This window comes from Manis javanica, chromosome 6 (genome assembly GCF_040802235.1).
Source record: "Manis javanica isolate MJ-LG chromosome 6, MJ_LKY, whole genome shotgun sequence".
Lineage (NCBI taxonomy): Eukaryota > Metazoa > Chordata > Mammalia > Pholidota > Manidae > Manis > Manis javanica.
Genome location: NC_133161.1, coordinates 148407085 through 148428089, shown reverse-complemented (window position 1 = coordinate 148428089; position 21005 = coordinate 148407085). Strand labels below are relative to the sequence as shown.

Below are 21005 nucleotides of genomic sequence, written 5' to 3'. Positions count from 1 at the left end.
CGAGTGAGTCACTGAGCCAGGACTTGACGGGCCTTCTGCGAAAGACTCCCCTCTTCACCCAGGGGTCCGCAGTGAAGTCACAGGCATGGGGGGGCCAGAGGACAGGGGTGGGGTGACCGCCCTAGCCTGTCCTTCACCACCACACCCCTCAGGGTTTCTGCCCGGAAGCCCCCAGGACCAAGGGTGTCAGAGGGTGAGGGGCCCCGGCTGCTCACAGGTCTGTGTGCGCGCAGCCGTGTGGGGAGGTGCCGGCCTCCCACAGAGGATGCCAAGCCAAACACATGCCAGGCCGACGGAGCGAGGGAGGAGCCTGTGGTAGCTCCTGTGGTGTTTGCTACCCGCCTGCCCCCAAATGCGGCCTGTGTCTGCCTTCGGGATCCCAGGTCGATGGGCCTTTTGCTCTCCTGGGAGCTTTATCCCCTCAGCCTATGCGTGTGTGGAACTGAGGAAGGCTGCTCTCTGCATCTTGGGAGGAGAAGTGGGGCATGGGCCCCTCAAGACGGCACCTTGCCCACCTGTCCCCTCCCCCAGTCCACCTCCTTCCAGGCTGGGCCTGTCCTAAAGGCGCCAGTCCCTCTGCCAACGTGGGCGGGACCCGCAAGAAACTCCCCATGCCCCAGGCTGGGCCGGGTCAGGCAACTGCAGGCCGCCCCGTACTCTCCAGGCTGTTGAAGTGGGTCCAATTTTTCAATCGTGGGCCAATTAGTTTCACAAATGGGGGCCCCCGTGGTGCCAGGGCACATTTGTTACGGGCCTGCACACTGGCCGGACCCTATTGTCCTGCCCCCCGCCCCCATGTGCGCCCGTTGTCCTCGCCCCCAGCGGGGGCTGCTTATGGCTGATTTATATGGGCAGGCATCCCGCGGGCTCCGGGCCGCGCCCCCACAGCTGGCGGACGTGCTTAAGGCCGGGGACCCCCTGACCTTTGCCCAGTCCTGCTGTCATTTTGAAAGTCACAGACCAGAGGCCTGCATACCTCTCCAGATTTACTTCCCACCCAACCCCACCCCCTTACTGCACAGTGTCCTTCCTCCCCTTGCTGTTGTGGTGGACATCTGGATTCGTCTGGAACGTCTGGAGGAGTTGGGACCTGGGCTGAAGGGGCTGCAGGTACCAGGAGAGGTGCCTGGTCTCTTCTGCTGTGGGGAGGTGTGCGCCTGCCCCTAGTGAGGCACTGCCAGGGGGCGAGGACTTGGTTTGATCTCTTGAAGTTGAATTTGCCCTTGGTACCTTTTCTGCCGGGGGCCCATCCGCCCTAGAAGGGTAGCCCAGCACGAGGTATTTCCATCAGGGAGGCAGTCGTATACCCAGGCAGCAAAGCACAGATGCGGCCCCATCCTAACCCATGGACTTCATCTTGCAAACTAGACTCTCCTTTCCTCCTTTCTATCTCCTTTCCTTTCTTCTCCATCCCTTTTCTTGTCTCCCTCCCGTAGCATTTTCCCCCCTCTTCAGCTCGTTTGTTGGAGTGATTGACAAAATTAGTAAATCCATTCATGTTACTTTTATTGTGCAGGTCTCAATAAATCCCCCGTGTCCGGGGTGCACCTTAATGAGCTAGTGAGCTGACAAATTTGTTTACTGTAGCTGGAGGTGCCGAGTAATGAAATGCACTTGGTGTCTGCAGCTCACTGCTAAACAAATACGCAGTTTTCTGGGAGCCGGCATTGCCAGCGGCTGCCTGACGATGTGGCCACATTCCCCGAGAGACTGAGGGGAGCGCGCATGTGTTTGTGTATGTGTACACACGTGCACGCACATGGGAGCATGGGTGTGTGCTTTGAGACGTGCACTCACCCATCCATGGCTTAGTTTTAAAACAAATTTGATCAAGCTGCTCCGCCTCCTCTGCTTTTTGGTTATTCATTGAGAACACTCTTCTCTTTGGACTATGATACGAAACCATAATATTCCCCTTTCCCTGGTGGAAATGGAAAGCTATATATTTATTTATCTATTTGAATATTCCGAGACTGCAAGCAGACAGGGAAGAGGCAGGGAGGGCTGGATAAGGAGACTAGAGTTGACCAGGTCGAAACTGACAGGCAGGCTGGCTGCTAAGGCTTTTAGCTCCTGGCATGGTTTGGGAAGATGTATGCAGGAGACAAGCGCCCATGCACAGGCTTGTTTCTGACTTGGTTTCCTACGAGCCTTCCAAGATGTTTTCTCAGCCTTCTGGGCCCCTCCTGGGATGGAGGCTGTGGCACTTGTCTCCCACTCACAGCGGCTGTCACTCCCGGGCGCCTGTGGGCTGATAGCTCCTTGGGCTGTGTAGACTGGGTCCCCTCTCTGCATGTCTCTAGCCTTCTAAAGATGGTGGGAGTTGAGGAGCTCATCCCAAATGATCCTGCAACTTATGCCTAAGAGGAGAGCTAGAGAGGAAGCTTTTGGCCCTTTATCCAGTAGATCCGTTGAACAGGAACCAAGTCCAAAGTGATGGCGCAGGGGGAGTCAGAGAGGAGGCACCCCTGCTGATGTCATGGGCTGGCATTTGTTGCGCTTCTGTCTGCTACCCCCACCACCCTGGCCTTCTCGGTCTTCTTAAGATGCAGACGGAGCCTTCCTGCTCTGGTGTGAGTCAGCCTTGGGTGGCCTCGCGTTTTGTCTTGCACGGTGTGGCTGTGCTGTGTTCTTTAACTCACCTGGTGAGGAGGTAGGAGAGAGGTGGGGAAGGGGGATGGTGGCCATCTCCGCCATCGTTTCTGTGGACGGCTGCAAGGGCTGCCAGGGGCTGGAGGTGGCGCTCTGGGGGCCAGCGGAAGTAGAAAGACTAGTCTGAAGGATTTGGGGGTGGGATGGAAAGAGGGAGATGGTCTCAGATTAAATCAAGGTTTTCATACCCCCCTAAACTTGATGTTTCCTTTCTCTGGTAGGTGACAGGGGAGGCAGCTCCTCCTTGGCCTGATGAGATTGGGTAGGACTGGACATGAGAAACCCATCCGTGGTCCATGTGTGTGCACACGCAGCCATGCACATGCTACATGCTCTGGCACATGCCTGGGTGGCAGTCTCAGCCAGTTTACCAAAAACAGCCAGAGTATATTTAGATCCCTCTGCTTTTCTGATTAAGAACCTGCTTATAGCTGGAGATATAATAAGAGCCTTGCTCCAAGACAGTGTAGCACCTGAACCTTCTCCAGCTGTGTACCCTCTGATCCTGTTCCTTCCTTTCTATTAAAGAGCTCATTGGTATGGAAATGGCACAGGTGTAAACATGAGGGTTTTTGTGTCTCATAATTTCAGGCCTAGTCATCACCTGGCTAAAATAAATATCCTGGATCTGTGTCACCACTGCCGTCTCCTCTTCCACCCTGGCCTTGGCTTTCTCCCATTTGGGGGCTAAAATTAAACTTGTTTTAAATTTGGGAGTCTGTGAGTCTTACATGCCCTGCAGCCAGAACTGGCTCTGCTGCCTCTGGGTGGCGGTGGGGTGGGCCACCCTCTCCAGAGGTAGAATCGATGGCAGGTGGAGGCTGGGGGATTGGCACGGGCCCTGCCCACATCGCCTGGGTCCACGCTCTTCATTCAGTCTGGTCACACACACTCGCTCCTCTAGTTCAGATTCCCTTGGGGCAGACACCCGGTGAGCGCAGCCTAACCCTGGGCCCCTTCTGTTCTCCAGAAGAGGGGCAGTTTTTTTACCTGCTCAATTATTTCCTTGGGCCAGGGCTGATTTATCTGTCTGATTAACATTGAAAGTCACAGATTGATAGAAAGCAGTACATGTGTAGGATTTATATAGACAAACACACTCATCAGTTGCCACGTAACAACACCGTGAGGCTGGTGTTGGACAGGGCGAGTTAGCTCTGCAGGCCAACGACAGCAGTTGCCTGGCCCAGGCCACCAAGCTGGGGGTGGGGGGCTGCACTGCTGGACCCGAAAGGGGGACTTTGCTTCTGAGCCACAGAGCTCAGACATGCAATAAGAACTGGGGGTCCTCTCTAGCCCACCAGACAGACATGAGAAGCCCCAACAAGATCAGCTACCTGTGGGTCATTTGGTGTTACTCATTTCCAAGGCAAGTCCTATTGGAAGCTCTGAGTAATGGCTTCGTTTGGCTTGAGTGTCCCCCAGCTCTAAGCTGCCTGCGTCTCTGTACCGCGACTCCCCTGCCCCGGGTCTCCCCCCTGCCCTTTGTGATTGCCCCACAGCTCCTTATGTATTCTTTAATGCACCGTGCAGTCAGTGAGTGCCTACTCTGTGTCAGGCCCTGTGCGCTGTGATGGGGAATACAAAGATGAAGAGAATAGTTCCTGCTTTGGAGGGCTTACAATCTAGCAGGCAGAGCTGAACATCAGAAATAAATGCTACAAAGAGTTTTGTGTGTTGTGATGGAGAGGGCTCCGAGGAGGATGCTCTTGGCGCTGACTCCTACGTGGTGTAGCCCATCCAAGATGTCAGCTTCCTGGAAGAGGCGCCCCAGGGCAATGAAATGATTCCAGCTAGTGTATTGTACAGGACTGCCATGGTCTCAGCAGGAGAATGCCCAGCTGAGGGAGTGGGGGCTGGAATCCAGCCAGCTTTGCTCGCCAGAGCTGTGTGCCCAGGCGAGGATCTGTGTCTGCCCAGGGGAAGAGGCATGATTTTCTAAGTCAGACACAGGCGGCTGGGCTGGCACGTAACCACTTTATAGCAATAGGGCCGCTCCCCATGAGTATCTCATCTGATGCTCTCAACAACCAAGAGCCGCGGCTTGAGGACGCATGGATGCTGGAGAAGTTCCGTGCCTTGCTCTGGATCACAGGGATGGAAGTGGCAGAACCAGCACCCTGCACTGCTTCCCTCTCCCTTGCATCATCCGGACCGTGCGGTTTCTGAAGGCCTTTAGCACCTGTGGCGGGTCCTGCCCTGTCCCCAGTGGCGTCAGGCGTGAGGTCTGGGTCTCTGCAGCGGAGGAAGGAGCAGCGAGTAGCCCCGGGGCTCAGGCGCTGAAGGGAGCAGCAGGCTGTTCTGCCCCTGGGCTCCCAGGCCCCGCTGCACATCTCGCTGCAGCTAATGAATTGCTAATACAATTTTCTAGGTAATTTTATTTCCATAGCCCCACATTTTAATGTGCTTCCAAAAGCTAGTATTTATTTGCTTCATCTCCGAGTGTGATAGAAGCTGACACGCCACACAGCAGAGTCAGCTAGGCAGAGACTACAGCAGATAGTTGGATGGCTCAGATCTAGTCCCGAGATTTTTAACTCGCGCGCACTGGTAGCCTTTCTGTATCTCATCCACTTCTCCCTCCACCCTTATCCTTTCTATTTTTTTGCAAATATTTTTCCATCCCCTCAGCTGCTGTAGGTCTCCAAACAGAAGAATGGGGGAGAGGGTGCCCGTGTCTCAGGCGAGGTGGAGCCCTCTTGCTTGTGGGGTGTCCCGGGGGGTTGAGAGAGACCATATAGGGACAGAGTGTGTTTCCTTTCCATGTGGCAATGCTCTGACTTCAAACTGGGCACCACAGCTCCACGCTTCCCGGCTTGTGCCCAGGCCGGGCCGCAGCCGGCCACCCACCCCCACCCGGCTTTGTTTCTCCACTTCAGCTGCTGTCCTTATAGCCCCTGCCCTCGTCCGTTCCCCACCTGCAGAGGCAGTGTGGGGGTTGTCAGCTCTGTCCCCGCGTGCAGCCACTGCTGTTGGTGCCCAAGCTGCCCCCAGGGTGTCGCCCTCGCAGGCAGGTTGCATGGTGGGGACAGTACCAGCACTGCCTGCGTGCACTGCCCCCCAAATGCGGTCCAGGCTGCCCACCTGGCCTTGTGGCGCTCCATCACAGACCCCTGCTAACCTTCCTGCGTGTCTCCATCCTTGGGCTCTGTCCTGGGCCCTGCCTGCTCTGAGCCTGCCTGCGGGGTTTCCACCTCTGGGGCCCGCCTCCCGGCCCTCAGCCTCTCAGGACTTTGCGTTGCTCAGAGCCGAGCACAGAATGTTCTCCACAGCCCTCTGGGGTCCCCTTATCTTATCCTTGGGCCGGAACCTGACTTGTCTGTGTCCCCAGCTAGTCTGGAGCCCTGGGCCTCTGGTTGATCTCGGCACCCCCGTGTCACCCAATCTCAGCACCCCCGTGTCACCCAGCACAGTGCCTGCACTCGGCAGCATCTCTGAGTGGGTTCAGGCCACCCCGAGAGGCAGGGCTGCACAGAGGGTGGCTGTGAGCAGCCTTGGGCAGCCCGAGGGGGCAGAGTGCTGTGGGATGTCTGTCTGCCCTCCAGGGGGTGCTGGCCCTCAGAATTCCTGCACCTGACCTGGTAGGCTCGGGTGGCCCACTGAGAATGTTGTGTTCCTTGTGACCCGGGTTCCTTCAAGACTGGGGATTTTAACGGGTGTGAAAGAGGAAACTTGGGCTCTTAAGGGGGATAGCTTGCCCAGGAGGCCTCCTCCACCTGCCAGTTTAAGGCAGCTGTTTGACATCTGGCTAAATCAGGGCTCTGAGGGGTGAGGGTTAGGGGCAGAGGGGGCCGGGGCTGGGGACTCCTGGGGTGAAGCAGTGAGGACAGCTGTATCCCAGTGCTCACTGCCCATTATCCCTGGGCATGTTAACCAGGAGGGGCTAGACATGAGGGCTCACTGTCGACTCGTCTGCCTCCGCCTGGGCAGGCCACTCCCCAACTGTGTCCCTCCATCAAGGGCAGCCAAGCACCCCAGTTCCTCCCAAAGCTCTGCCGGCTCCAGGGTCAGAAGGCTTCAGAGAGCTATGCCTTGTGACTCGGCCTCAGTCCGCTGCCCCAGCCCAGGGTCTCTAACCGTTGCTGGACGGGACCTGATGCACGGGGCTGCTGAGCCAGCGGGGTTAGAGTCGGCTTGCTGGCGCTTTGCAGGAGAGGCCCAGAGAGCAGGTGGCAGACCCGGACGTGGACGTGGGCCCAGCTTGGTAGCTGCTGAAGTCAGACCGACTGGGGTATTTTCAAAGCCTGACTGCCTCTTTCTGACTGTGACCTTAGGCAAGTTGTTTCCCATTTGTAAAATGAGGGTTGGAACGCCTGCCCTGTGAGGGTGCAGGTTTTAGATGAGATGATGGCACAGAAAAAGCACCTTGCTCAGCACCTGTTAGTTCCCTTTCCTCCTGCCCTTGTTTATATTCCATCTCCCTGTCCAGCCTCCCTGGGTGAAGGAGCCCAGCCTGGCTGCCAGGGCCCAGGCTTCAGGGCATCTGCAGGGGAGGCCGGAAGGGTGGAGAAGGAGCGGGGGCGAGAGGTCCCAGCCGTGAGTGGACAGGCCTCCCGCATGGCTCCTTCCCGCACCCCACTTTCCACCAGGACCTCCCTGATTGCCCACGAACAACAACTCCCAGCAGCCTAAACTCTGGCCCAGCTCCTCCCTCCCTCCGGCCAGGCTGACCGCTCCAGGCCCCACACCTTCTGTGTGTGTCCCTCCCACAGGGGGATGGCTGCCCACAGGTGCCTCTGCCCAGGTGCTGGCAGAGAGGCGAGCCGATGGGCTCTCCCAGGGCATTGGTGAGCTTGGGAAACAGTCCAGGATGGGGCACAACAAGCCGACAGCTGGGACTCAGATGGTGGGTGTAGACGCCGCCTCATGGGGTGCTGTCCCCAGAAAGGCCGCGGCTCCCCAGCTGCATCAGGAAGGGGGTTGGTGACAGAGAAGGGCAGTCTGTCTCTATGGGCACCACGGGGCACCTGCCTGTGCTGGCTGGCGTGGGATGACCTCTCACGTCACACGTTAGCTTATAATCCTTCACAGCTGCCCGTTGATCCTGGGCTGAGGCCTGCAGTCCTTAACATGGCTTCCAAGGCCCCGCACTGCCTGGTGCCGCCTGCTTCTTTGGTCTCCTCCCTGCTCGCCCCCGGCTGCTGCAGCTCGGCCCTTCTTCTGCTTGACCTGTGACCCGCCGCGTTTCTTTCCAGCCCAGGGCATTCACAGATCCTGTTCCGTCTCCTGGGGATGCTCTCCGCACTAGCCAGTGTGCAGGGTAACATCTATGGTGAGAGCAGGGACTTCGTGTAGTTTCCCACGTTCCATTCCCAGAGCCAAGTGTCGTACTTGTAGAAGGTACTAGAATAATATTTCTCCAGTGAATGAACCCTTAAGTTACATGCTTTGAGTGGAGAGTGGTTAAAAGAACCCGGTCGGTAGCTAGTGTCAGGAGAGGGTTCACATCCAGGCTGCTGAGCTCAACTCCAGCTCGGCCGCCTATAGATTCATGGAACTTCAGGCAAGTCACCCGGCCTCACTGCCTCAGTTTCCTTATCTGGAGAGTGAGGAGATACCGCCTACCTTTTGAAGATGTGATTTTAAATGGGTTATATCCAAACAATGGTTGGCACGTGGTGTCTTCATTGTGATTCCCCCCTACATCCTTCTTCCTGCCCCAGATGCTGCAAAGTCCCTGACATATGCCCCCTTGGGCCCTCCTTTGACGCAGCAGCCCGCGCCATGCAGCCCCCATTTGCTGGGGTGACGAGTTTGTGTCTCTCTCTTCCACTGGACTGCCAGTTCTGTAAGGATGGGAAGGAGGTGGGGTTTGTCCCCCATCACCGGCACACGCGCGGTGCTCAGCATCGCCAGCCTGGGCTGCCTCTGAATTTGCCCTAGGCACAGGGCCTGCGGCCCTGTGCCTGACGCTGGCTCCTGCCCCGGCCTGGATGGGTGGAGCGGCCCCGCGGCCCACGCCCCTGAGGCTCTTCCGCTCCTCTCCCCTGCAGGCACGGACATGGCTGTCTTCTGCCTGCTGTGCGGGAAGCGGTTCCAGGCACAGAGTGCGCTCCAGCAGCACATGGAGGTCCACGCGGGCGTGCGGAGCTACATCTGCAGCCAGTGCAACCGCACTTTCCCCAGCCACACCGCCCTCAAGCGCCACCTGCGCTCACACACAGGTAGGTGGTCCGTCCGGGCGGTGGTGAATCGGGGCCTCCGGAAAGCAAGTGTGGGACTCACCTTCGGGCACAGAATGGAGGTGCTGGGCAGAGTGGGCAGGCCTCCTCGGCTCGGTGGGCATGGAGGGCTCCCACAGTGCTTGGGAGTGCGGACAGCTCTCTGGGCCCACCGTGCAGACCTTGGGTTTTTTTAACCTGTGCTCAACAGAGAGGGTACCGCTAAAAGTGCAGGCTCTTGGGTCGCACCCTCAGAACCAGACTCAGGGTATGGGGTGGGATGCAAGACCCAACCCTATTAGTAAGTATTCCCAAGGGATTCTGACACAGGTGAGCTCAAAACACATTTTGAGAACAACCTACCTGCTTGGTCTCTGCCTCTCTCTGCCGCATCCCTGCCACTCACTGGCCCCCAGCCCGTGTTCACACCCTCCAGAAGTCAGCCTTAGGCCCTCAGGTAACATTGCAGAAGGATCCTGCTCACTCCGCAAGGACAGATGCATGCTTGGGCCTTAGACCCATTTAGGGAAGACAGTGAGGGCGATGTGAAAACAGGCCATGAAAGATCCCAGCTAGTCACGGTGACAGAGGGGGGCTGCGCCAAGTGCCCGGGTGCTGGCTAGTCCCTGCCAGTCCCCCTAGATTTGGGGGCTGGGACGCTTGGTCCCTGAGGGCCAAGAGGCATCTGCTTCCTTGAAGCAGCCCCTGTTCCCTATCCAGGTAATGGGTGACTTAACTTTCTTCCTCTGTCACAAAATGGGGCTGCTGGTGGTACATGGATCAAGGGCTGCCCGCTTTCTGCTTGTGTGTCTGCATGCATTCTGTCCTGGGTTTGGGGTGAGAGGTGGGTGACAGTGGGGCCAGGGAGATGAAGGGGCGTACTCTCTGGATGTACGCTCATATGGTTGGAAAGGATATAGAAAACTGCCTCAGAGCAGAAATGGCAGGACCCTTTCTCTCCTCATTCTTGAGTCCTTGGGGATGAGGCCTGCAGGCCGAGCCTTTGATGGGTGGCAGCTGCCTAAAGAGGGAGGGGCTTTATCACAGACTGAGCTGGCCTGCCCTGCCCTGCCCTGCCCTGCCCTGCCCTGCCAGCAGCGGGCCTCTCACCAAGGAGCCTGCCTGGGTACTCGCTGCCGGATGCTGTTCTGTTCAGAGGCGCGTACAGCCTGAGCATCACCAGGCTTGTGTAGAACTCTTCAGATTTGCTGGCACAGGACAGGGACAGCAGGAGGTCCCAGAGGGCAGGGCCTGACAGGGAGAGCTGGGAGGAAGGGCTGCTGGAGGGACACTCTGGTGACTGACAAGCATGCCCCTGCAGGTACATGCACCGTCCTGTCAGTACCTCGTCCACTCGGTCCCCAACTTATGAGCACCCTGCTGGGTCACATCAGTTGGCTACGTGTGACTTGGATGGCCCCAGCCCTGCTAAATCCACCGAGTGCATGCCCTGCTCTGCCCATGCGAGAGCTCAGATATCAAAGTGTCACATGCCTGTGTCTGTCAGTCACGGCTCAGATCGTGCAGAGGGGCTGATTCCAGACACAGTTTGGGAGAAGTACTTGCTTAAACTAGGAAGCATGGAGACGTGCGTGGCCCATGCCCACCCCACCCCCACTGATTTTCACACCAGCGAGGCCCTGTGCACACAAGCTCTGTATATGCCAACCACCCCCCGCCACACACACACACAATGCTTCATGAATATTCCGTTGTTCCTGGCCCAGTTGCGGCCGGCCGGGGCTGGGTGTTTAGCATCTGCAGCTGTGTTTGGTACATTAGTCCAGCCACGCTCTTGGCATTGATGGATTCCTGATTCACATGGCTCCTCATATAATAAACTCAGCTGGGCTGCAGGGCAGGGCCTGAGGAGCCTCTGGGATGAGGCTGGGTGGGGAGGCTGCACTGGGCCTGGCCCGTGCGGGGAAGCCACCCAAGGACAGGCCGCTGGGGTCACAGGTGCGCTGGGCCAGCAGAGGGGCTCTGATGAGTCTCGTTTGTCCTGCACTTAATGTCAAGCTCATTAAAGAGGCTACAGAGTTAATCAACATACCACAAATTGGATTTTGAGTCTGCGGCCAGCGCTGTGTACGTTATAGCAATACTGACACCATCAGCTCTCAGGGTGAGGGTTTTATTTTAGGCCAGAGGCCTTTGAATCTGTGTGTGTGTCTGTCTTTGTTTCTTACCTTCTAAGTTCTTTTCATTCCTTTCCCAAGGCTGACTCTAGAGATTTCCTATTTAAACTCAGTTAACATGTGATACACTTCATAATTAAATTCATAAAAATCTGATCTGACAAACCTCTCTGCCTTAACCCTTTGTGTTTTAAACTCTTGGGGCCCTTCCGGAGGGGAAAGGCACTCCCCCAGCTGGGTGGCTGCTGATGTATGTTTTAATTACCAGCTCCAGCTGAAGTCTCACGTGGCCCTTGCTGTATTTATTTATTTATATCTTAATGAGGATACTGAATCCTTGATTAAAGTCATAATCGTTGCCAGTTCGGTAAGGAGGGGGAGTTGCATGTCAGACAGGGCTGTCTGCAGACATCACACAGCGAGTGTGGCATGCGGGCCCAGGTGTGCACAGGCTGACCCTCGCTCTGTCAGACACTAAGCTAATTAGGGACCCGGCTCTGCACGGGCCTCTGCTTCTCTTGATTTGATGGGGCTGGAGACTGGGGACCTGGCAGCGAGAGGACGGGCAGGTGCTGAGAACCCCCGGACTCAGTTCACGCCCAGGGCTGCGTGGGAGGGTCTCACTGACTGTGCGCCTGCATCAGGGTGACACTGCTCAGGCTGGTGAGAGCTGGTGTTGTCGGCTGGTTCCGCTCTCGGAGCTTCTGTCATCCAGCTCCTCAGAGGAAGTGCTCTTGCCCACCCTATGTGCCCTCAGAGCCTCTTGCAAATCTTTCACCACGGAGGGCCAGCCAGTGAGCAGTCCCCCGTGTCCGGTCCCCACAGAGCCTTAAACACCCTTCAGGGCCATCAGAAGAGATGAGAATGTACGTGGATACGGGGCCTGCGTTCAAGAGTGGGGAGGTTTGGTTAGTGGCCTGAGGAGGGGAGAAGAGAAGAGAGTAAAATATCATTTTAAAGAGGAAGTGAAGGCACAGAAATGCGAGTCTATAACGAGAAGGACAATTTATGCCCAGGCACGACCACAGTTTGACATGGGGATAATGAAAAAACGTAGGTCATTGTGGATGACTTAAACCTTCAGCAGCTGAAGAAAATGTATGAAATGCAGAGGACATTACACGGTTGGCAGCCCCACACATCTGCAGAGGGACAAGTGAAATACAGTGGGCCATTCTTTACCATAAACTGGTTGTGGGAGATACAGCCCAGAGAAATTGTAATTACAGTGACAAGACGAATCAGCGATATTTAAATATTCATGAACAAAGTCTGGGGTGATCAATCTATCTTTATTGTCTGTGCCTTCACTCCTGTAATAAATAAGTAGCTGAAGTCTTCACCTTTCATCCCTCTAAGGCCCCCCGCCTTGGGTACAAAGCAAAAGATGGTTAACCCCCCACACCCCAACCTCTCAGCCTCCAGGGGACTTAAGAGTGGAATGCGCAAAAAGATGGCTGGTGGCACGGGTCCAAGGAAAGGCAGTTCTCCGCAAGGTTCATGCGCCCATTGCCTGAGCGTCTGCTCTGGGTCACCTCTGTGCTGCGCTCATCTGAAGCTACAAGGATGAGTGGGGTTCCCTTCTTACCCTGAAGGAGCTTCCACTCCAGAGGCACAGGTGATAGTAGGTGACAGCGTGGCGGATCTGTCAACCAGTGACGCAGTAAGCATCAAGCGTCTGGACTCTGGAGCCAGATCTGAATCCTGACTCGGCTGCTTTGTAGCTCTTTGACCTTAAGGACCCCGTTTAAGCATCTCTAAGCATCTCGTTTTTTCTCATCTGTAAAATGGGGAGGATATCTTTCTTGTGAGGTTACTGTGATGATTACACAATATGATCCATGTGAAGTTCTTAGCACAGTAGCAAGCACTCAACAGATGTGGGCTGTTTTAATTAGAAAGTGCCACAAAAATGGTACGACTACTAAAACAGCACAATGCCAGCATTTCTCCTCTTTTGGGACAGAGAAGAAAGTGATGTAATGTGCCTGGGGGGGCTGAAGAGGAACTTCCAAGTCATGGTGATGTACGAGCTGGGCCTTGAAGGATGACTAGGAGTTCACTGGGGAAAGAAGAGGTCAAGCAGAGACTAGCTGTGGGGGAGGGAAAGGGCAGAAACCATTTGGGGGGCAGTGTTCTCACTGTTCCCAAAATGAGAGGGATTATTTTGAGGCTTGGGGAGTCGGGCTGGCTCGGCCTTTTCCCCAGCTGAGGGAAAAGAAGAGAAGGTAGCCCGGGAGGCCAAGGGACAAGGTCTCAAAGCCCCCAAGTCTGCTCTGCCCTCATGGGGGCCTGCTTTCTGGGCACTGCTGTTCATCCCTGAACCACATGGGCTGTCTTTTCCCAAGACAGGAGGCCCTTGACCCAGATGACCACCAGGCCAAAGTCAAACCCAGCCGCGTGTGAACACGTGTGCTTGCTGTTTATGCCCGGGGCGGGGGGGTGCCAGCCAAAGCCGGGATCCCTACATCGTCTTCACAAGCAGGTGCACCGAACGTGGCCTGCTGCCCCTGAAGGAGGGCACAGGGGTGGGCCAGGGCCTGATCCAGCCCCTTCCCCACAGGCGACCACCCGTACGAGTGTGAGTTCTGTGGCAGCTGCTTCCGGGATGAGAGCACGCTCAAGAGCCACAAGCGAATCCACACGGGTGAGAAGCCCTACGAGTGCAATGGCTGTGGCAAGAAGTTCAGCCTCAAGCACCAGCTGGAGACGCACTACAGAGTGCACACAGGTACCGGGGCCAGTGGGGGTGTGGGGGGCAGATGGCCCCCCAGGGAGGCCCGGTGGGGGATGGCCAAGGGTGAGCTGGAGAGCCCAGGGGGAGGGGGAGGGGGAGGGGGAAGGCCAAGGCTGAGCCGAGAGCAGAACAGGTTCTATCAGGGGTTAGTTTGGAGGCCGGAGTGCCGCTGTCCCCTGCAGGGCCGAGGCAGGCATTGCTAGTCGATCGCGGCACCCCCCCCCCCCCCAGGAGCCCAGGCCAGCCTGTAGGGGCAGCCATAGCAGTGTTCACGGATGTCATTTATTTGCACATGAGGGTTAAGTTGGCCTGATCAGCTGAAAGTGAGGCTAAGATGGCTTCCTGTCTGTGTGGGTTATAGTAAGAACTTGGGGGCATTCAGTTAGGCTTAGGTTAAGGAGGACGTTTGGCAAGAAAGTAAGTTAGATTGCGCAGAGGTTAGAGAGCAGGTGTATTTGCTAACCAACCCCTACGTGTATGTTTTATCATTCAAAGGCCCTTCACATCCCTTTTTCCGTAGAAGAAACATGAGCAACTGTTTTCCTAGGGTCTGAAGACAGAACAGGTGGACGTGGCCTCCACGTCCAAGTTGCCAGAGGTGGGGTGGGTAGGACGCTGGCACTGGCCTGCACCTGTCTGCAAAGGTCAGCTTGGCACACCTCTCCCCAGTTCCGAGTTCAGTGACGTCCCCTTGGTTGCTTAAAGTCACCGTGGTGGGACCACGTGTTCACAGTGTGGCCATCAGCAGGTGCCACAAAAGCTACAAACTTGGGGCTGTTTGGAGAGCCCATTGCTAAGCGTTCACCACCAGCACACTGCTGGTTGAAGGACGGCAGGTATTCAGAAGGACTTCTGAGGACAGGAGGCAGTGGGCAGTAGTGGGATCCGGCAGGCGAGGAAGCCTTCCCTGACCAAGGGGGAGAGGTGGCCTCACGCAGACCCAGCTGGCGGAGGGGAGAGCCTGCTTCCACGGGAGGGGGGTGGCAGGTGGACAGAGGGGCCAGAGAGCAGAGGGTACGTGCCGTCGGGCCCGCTCCTTGTCTCCGGCATGGGCCACAAGAGGCTGGGCGGTGGTGTGCTCCTTGCTGACTGCTGTAGCTACCCTGAGGGTTTCCCGGAGCCCGGGGGCTTCCGTAGCCCCTTGTCGGGGATGTGACCCAGCGGGGGGATCATTAAGCGCATTGGCAGTGACTATTGTAAATAGCCGATCGATAGTTAGATCACTTTGGCTGTTCATTACTTCATTATTTGCCGGGGCCTCTGCGCGAGGAGTATCGATGGCGAGATGGCTGGCCAGTTAATTACTGTACTGAAACAAGGCTGCCTCACATCCTCTGCTCAGCTCCAGGGCCTTCAGCAGAGGACAGTCAGGGGGCAGCCAGGGTGTGGCCACGCGTCCCAGGGTCTCTGCCCCCCCGCTCCCCCCCGACTCAAGCTCCAGGGGCAAAGGCCGGGTTCCCTCCGGTGTTCCCCGCCACCTGCAGCTCCGTCCTTCTTTCCTGCGTGGAGTCCTCCCATCGCCCTGCCCCCCTGGAGGGAATGTGTTGAAGAGCCGTCCGCAGGAGTGTTGGGGGCTGCCCCACCCCTTTCCCAGACCCCCTTTCCTTTCTTCAGAAGGGAAGGAGGGCCGGGAGCGAGCCCAGGGGCTAGAGCTGAGCGGAGCAGGTGCCGCAGCCATGAGTTCCCTGGGGCGGCCTCCTTTCCCTGCAGTGAAGCGAGAGGGGCCGGAGTTTGTGTGGCACCGCCACGGTGCGGGCGCTCGGCGGCCCCCGTGGCTCCCGGCCGCCTGGCGGGGCTGTGCCTCCACGGCGAGGGGCCGGGTGAGGCCCCGGCCTGCCCGACCTCCTCCATCCCCGCCCGCGGAGGCGCTCACGGCCCCCCTGCTTTGTGCCTCCCCGCAGGCGAGAAGCCCTTCGAGTGTAAACTGTGCCACCAGCGTTCCCGGGACTACTCGGCCATGATCAAGCACCTGCGCACGCACAACGGCGCAGCGCCCTACCAGTGCACCATCTGCACCGAGTACTGCCCCAGCCTGTCCTCCATGCAGAAGCACATGAAGGGCCACAAGCCCGAGGAGATCCCGCCCGACTGGCGGATAGAGAAGACTTACCTGTACCTGTGCTACGTGTGAGGGAGGCCGCGGGGACTCCAGGGGGCAGCGAGGAGTTGGGGGGGCGACGAGGAGGGACGGCAGAAGGAGAAGGACAAAGGGAAGGAGAGAAAGGAAAGCTGGTCGCCGCCTCTTGGATTCCCCCTGGGCTCCGGGTGCCCGGATCCCCGGGGCCTCTGTCCCTCCTTTGCGGGCTGGACGCTGCCAGCTTTTCCCGTGGGGTGGGATGGGACGGTTCTATTCAGCTTGGAGGGCGGTGTGTTTTTCTCTTCCCTGCACCCAGACCTTCCCTCTATGTCTGGAAATGAGACAAGGAGTATGGGGGGCATCCGCTGGTCAGAGCCAGACCATCTCCACCTGCCCTCTCACCGGCTCCTCCAGACACCGGGCAGGGCTGGGCTGGGTCAGGTCACGGTTGGCACCCCAAATGGCAGCTCTGGTTCGCTGGGGGCAGGTTGGGGTGGGGAGGGGCGCACCTTGCCCCACCAGCTCAGTTCATCCGTTGCTTTGCTCTGCTCTGCCAGCCTGGGTGTCTGTCCCCTCACAGTCTGGAGAAGCCTCGTGGCTCTTGCCCCTGCCTCCCCTTGACTCCTGTCCTCCAAGCCCCGGGGGCTGCCTGCGTCTCCTGGATAGGATGGCATCTCCCTCCTCCTCCAGCCCCCTGGTGAGGAAGCCAAGTCTGAGCCTGGTTCCCACCCTTAGCAGAAAACACAGCAGGTCACGGAGGAGCTGCCCCACCCTGGCCAAGGCCTGTTGTGAGGGAGACTCCTGCTGAGTTACTTTTGCTTCCAAAATGGGAAAACAGAACAACTAAATATATACCATCCCACCCAGCCAACAAATATAGGTCCCTACCGCCTGCTCACAGGCCTGGGAGAGGGGCTCCACGAGCCGGCCCGGCCGTCCAAGGGAAGGTGCTGCCTCCTTCAGAAGTGGGCCACGCTTGGAGAAGGGACCCACTGCCCAGGGGCCCGGGCAGCTGGCCAGGGAGGGAGTGGTTGTGTCCTGCTGGGGACCCTTTGACCCTAGGGGGCCAGGGGACCCCAGACCCAGGGAGCTCTGGGAAAACCCAGGTCCAGAGGGTGGCCCCGAACGCCTGGCTCACAGGCCCCAGTCCGCAGGGAGGAGGGAGCTGGACATGCTTTGGCCTCGTGTTATGTTTTGCCTCGTCTCTGTGTCCCCTGTTCCCTGTTAGCACATTGTACTTGAATTACCTCAGTTTTTTGTGACCTCATGAGCTTTTTTAACCCCTGTATCTCTTTTTCGGTTGGGGTTCAGAGGAATGGGGAGGGTATTCTTTTCTGTTTCTTGTGTAAGTTAATAGTTGGGGTAATAGACTTCAGCCCCCAGGACCCTCCCCAGCCCTGGCACCCAGCGCCCCCCCGGGGAGGAGCTGGGCACTCAGGACCTGCGTGTGAGGGGCGGGGGCGGGGGGCCTCTGGAGGCGCTGCTGGCTCTGCCCGGGGCACAGCATCCCCTGCGCCTGGCATCAGTTCACTGCACAGAAGATCCTGCCTTTCTTAGAATTTGCTGGGTCGTTGGGACCTGCGGATCTGGATTCAGATCCCGGCAGCCCTGCTGCCCCAGCTCCGTGTGCATTATCATCGCCAAAACCAGCCCCTTTTCCCGGCTGGTGAGGGGAGGAGCCAGCCTTTGTCCTGTTGCACTGGGGCGGGGCTGTTGTTTTTCCGAAAGCTACCTCTGTTCCTCGGTGGCCCCTTCCCGCCTCCCCGTCTGCTGCTCTGCACCTCCCACTCTGCCTGGCCTCCCCACCCTGAGTTTGGAAAGCCCACATTTGCAATATTTGTGTTCACTTTGGGATGGACCCTCCGCTTCACCTCACGCTTTATTTGTAAGAGTCTTGGGTTGTTTTCTTTCCTTTCTCTCTTTGAGGAAGTTGTGGCTGCGTTTTTATCTTAGGTTTGAAAAAGCAGTTTAGGGCACCGGTTTTGGGAAGAAGGGGTTGTGAGGACCTAGGGAACTTGGGGGGCTGGGAACTGCTGTGACCCACCACCCCCTGCCCCTCGGCCCCACCCCTTCCTCTCCTGCAACCTCGCCGCCAGATCCGAAGGCCTTAAAAATGGTGTGTCGGGGGGACGCGTGGGGGGACTGTGTCGCTAGACTGTTGATTGGGGATGATACAGTGGGGAGGATCTATTTTGCAACTATAATAATGACTTAGTGCTTTGGAAAGGGAAAAAAAAGTTAAACTTGAAATATGTACCAAGAGCAGACGTGTTTATAATGTGAAAGAGAGAAATCATGTGGTGGGGGGCAGTCTGTCAAATCATTATGCACTACTGCTTCCTCCCCAGTGGGAAGGAGGGGGGACCGGCTGCCCACAGGGGATCTGAAAACCCCAGAAAACAGTATTTTAATAGCAAGATATCATGCAACTTTGGTGTGGGGAAGGAAAGAAAAATCACACTGTTCCTAGGCCTCCCCGACACCTCTCACTGTCCCCGCCCTCGCCACGCAGGCTGGGTCTCCTCCCCTATTTGTAAAACTGAGAGGTTTTGAGCTGATACTTGCAAATTGTAATATTTTTGTAATGGTTGTTAGTTCCTTCATCAGTTCTGCAGGACCTTGCCCGTTCCTTTTGTCATGTGAACAGGAAAAAAAAAAAAAGAAAAAAATCCACCATCACCACCACAACACCCCTTCGTGTGTGCCCATCCCGCAGTGTCACTGTCTGGGGATGGCGCTGCATCAGCGCCCGTGGGCCCCGCTGTCCCTGCGGGATCTGAGGAGGGAGGTGGGCACGGGACAGGGCACGTGGCTGGGGGAGGACACTGGGTGGCAGGGCTGCCTGTGCTGCCCGCCCCTCCCTCCTGCCCCGTGAAGGCCCAGCACCCTGAGGAGAGCCTGGCATGCCTCCTTCCCCGCTTCCTACCCACAAAGACCAGAGTCTTGGCCTGGCCGAGGCTGTCTCGGGAAATCACCCGTGGGCCTGGACGGGTGTGGGTGGAGGGGCCGCTCTCCCCAGATGAGGGCCCAGTGTCCCCCTCCCTTGCCTCTCTGCCACCTGGCCCCTCGGCGCCCACTGCCTTTGCTGTGGCACTGCTGATGACCCCACTTTACTGCCTTACCCAGCGTGGTGGAGCCTCTCCAGCCGGGCACGTCCAGGCTGGCCTGGGGTCCCTCCTCCACGTTCAGCTCCTCCAGGCGTGTCCCTTACTGCTCCTGGTGACACTCACCGCTCACTCATGCTCTTTCCCTATTCACGCCTTCGCTCATTCGAAGCATTAAGATCCTATGTGTATATAGGACAAATATAGATATATATATATATATATAGCAAGAGATATAAAATAGTAAATATCATTGCTGCTTTGCGCTGCTGGGAGGAGGCCGCGGATACGGGGAGGGTCTGGAGGCTGGGGACCCAGTGATTCAGCACAGTCCAGGGATGCAACGCGGGCTTGTTGAGTCTTTGTGCCTGAACAGTTTTTCCATGTTTAGAAAGAAAACTGATGCAATTTTTCACGAGTGTGTGGTGCCCTTCCGGGTGCCATGGGTATAGCCGACTGCGGGAGTGTCCAGGCCCCGGAGGGAGAGGGTCGTTGGCCTCCCTCCTCCTGAGACACTGCCGGCAGCCTTCAGGCTCTGGCTGTGAAGGGCGGCAGGAAGATTTGTGGCCAGTTCCCTGCACACCTTGGAAGAGGAGAGCTGGAGGCACCGGGTGTAAGACAGAAAAGCAGAAGGAGATCAGACTGTTATTTTTCCTGGGCCCGTGTCATACCCTCCCGTCTGCTGTCCTTCCTCCTGGAGCTTCTTGGCGGGGTGCACCTGAGTATCTCAGCAGGAGGTATAAAAAAGCCAGATTAGCCGTACCTGGTTTGACTGATGGGCGAAGGGGAAAGGCCGAGCCAGCCAGGAGAGGGATGCAAGACAGACCCGGGGGGCCGGGTCGGGGAGAGGGTGGGGAGGCGGGCACAGGCCTGTTAGCCAGCAGCCCTGTGTCCCTGAGCCCTTGGTGTCCCACTCTGCAGACAGGGTACCAGCCTCCTGGCGGCTGTCAGAGATTTTGTCCACATAGCGTCATGCATGGTCTGTGTAAGGTGAAGAGGCTGTTGGTGCACCATGGCGTCCGACCCGTATAAATAAAGATAAATAAATAAATGTATGTATGTAGGTCGAAGCACTGAGGGCCTGCTGCCCGGCTGGACCAAGCGAAGCTCAGCCTTTCGGTTTGGGTATTTTGTGTTGCTGTTTTGTTTGTTTTTGTGGCTTGTCCTGTGTGGTGACAGCACAAGGGCCAGTCGGACGGCCTTGCGTCACAGAGCAGTGTGTTGATCCATTGGTGTTCTAGTTCATGTCTACCTCAGCACCTCCTCTTAGCCTAATTTTAGGAGGTTGCCCAATTTCGTTTCAATTTTACCTGTTAGTTTTTTTGTACAAATCTCTCTCTCCTGCCTTCTCCAGCCCGCCTGCCCTTCCCCTCCTTCCACCAGCCCCTCCCGCCCTGCCCTGCCCCGCGACCCCACGTGGTGCTTGCCAGTCTCTGTTCTCGTCCAGAAGCAGTTCACTCAAAGTCCTGTGGTCCTGCGCGCAGCTTCACGCGTCCGCCTGCGTTTCGTGTAGATGGATGCGTTTCTTTGTAATTTCAGTGTTTCTGACAAGACTTAAAACAGAAAAAAAAAAAAAAAAGAAATTTACTGCTGCAGGTTTTTTTCTCTCTCCATGTGTCACTAAGTGAAGTTTGTGCCTTCTATAGCAAAGAGAATATTTTTTACATCCTACTAACAGTAGATTTTTTTGTAGTGAACATTTTTTGTATTTTTATTTATAAGTCTCATAAGAAAAATAGCAATGTTCAGTTGTATACCTTGAATCTGCAGTTAGAAGAGAATAAAGTTAACTCAGTTGTCTCTGGCTTGCAGTGTCCCCTTTTTTCAAGGGCTTTGTCTTCGCCGACCCCTGGATGGGGAACTCGGTGGGGGAACTGACATTTCTGTCTGGAGGTGGGGGAAGAGGGCGTTCTGGATTACACACATTCAACCTTATTTATGTGTCACCTTCTGCCGTGTTTACCACCACATACACACTCGGCGACGTATTTTTCGAATGCTTTTTTAATTTTAAAAAGCAGCGTTGAATACATGAGCATCCTTTGGCCCTTGGCACAGCATACAAGCGGGCACCTGTTGGGCTAGTCCTTCCACAGCGTGGACACTCACCCAGTTACTGCTGGAGGCCCTGGGAAG

The 21005-nt window shown here is 56.8% G+C and overlaps 1 protein-coding gene across 6 annotated transcripts in view; it reads left to right on the top strand.

The window, feature by feature from the left end:
- ZBTB16 (zinc finger and BTB domain containing 16) overlaps positions 1 to 20669 on the top strand; it is a 176885-nt gene extending 156216 nt beyond the window's left edge. For all 6 annotated transcript variants that reach the window (XM_017668444.3, XM_017668442.3, XM_073239755.1 and 3 more), the window contains 3 exons: positions 8646 to 8816; positions 13515 to 13682; positions 15590 to 20669. In XM_017668444.3, coding sequence (XP_017523933.3) covers positions 8646 to 8816; positions 13515 to 13682; positions 15590 to 15819 — 569 coding nt within the window. In that variant the 3' untranslated portion in view covers positions 15820 to 20669. The remainder of the gene's footprint in view (positions 1 to 8645; positions 8817 to 13514; positions 13683 to 15589) is intronic.
- Positions 20670 to 21005: the final 336 nt, after the last annotated feature.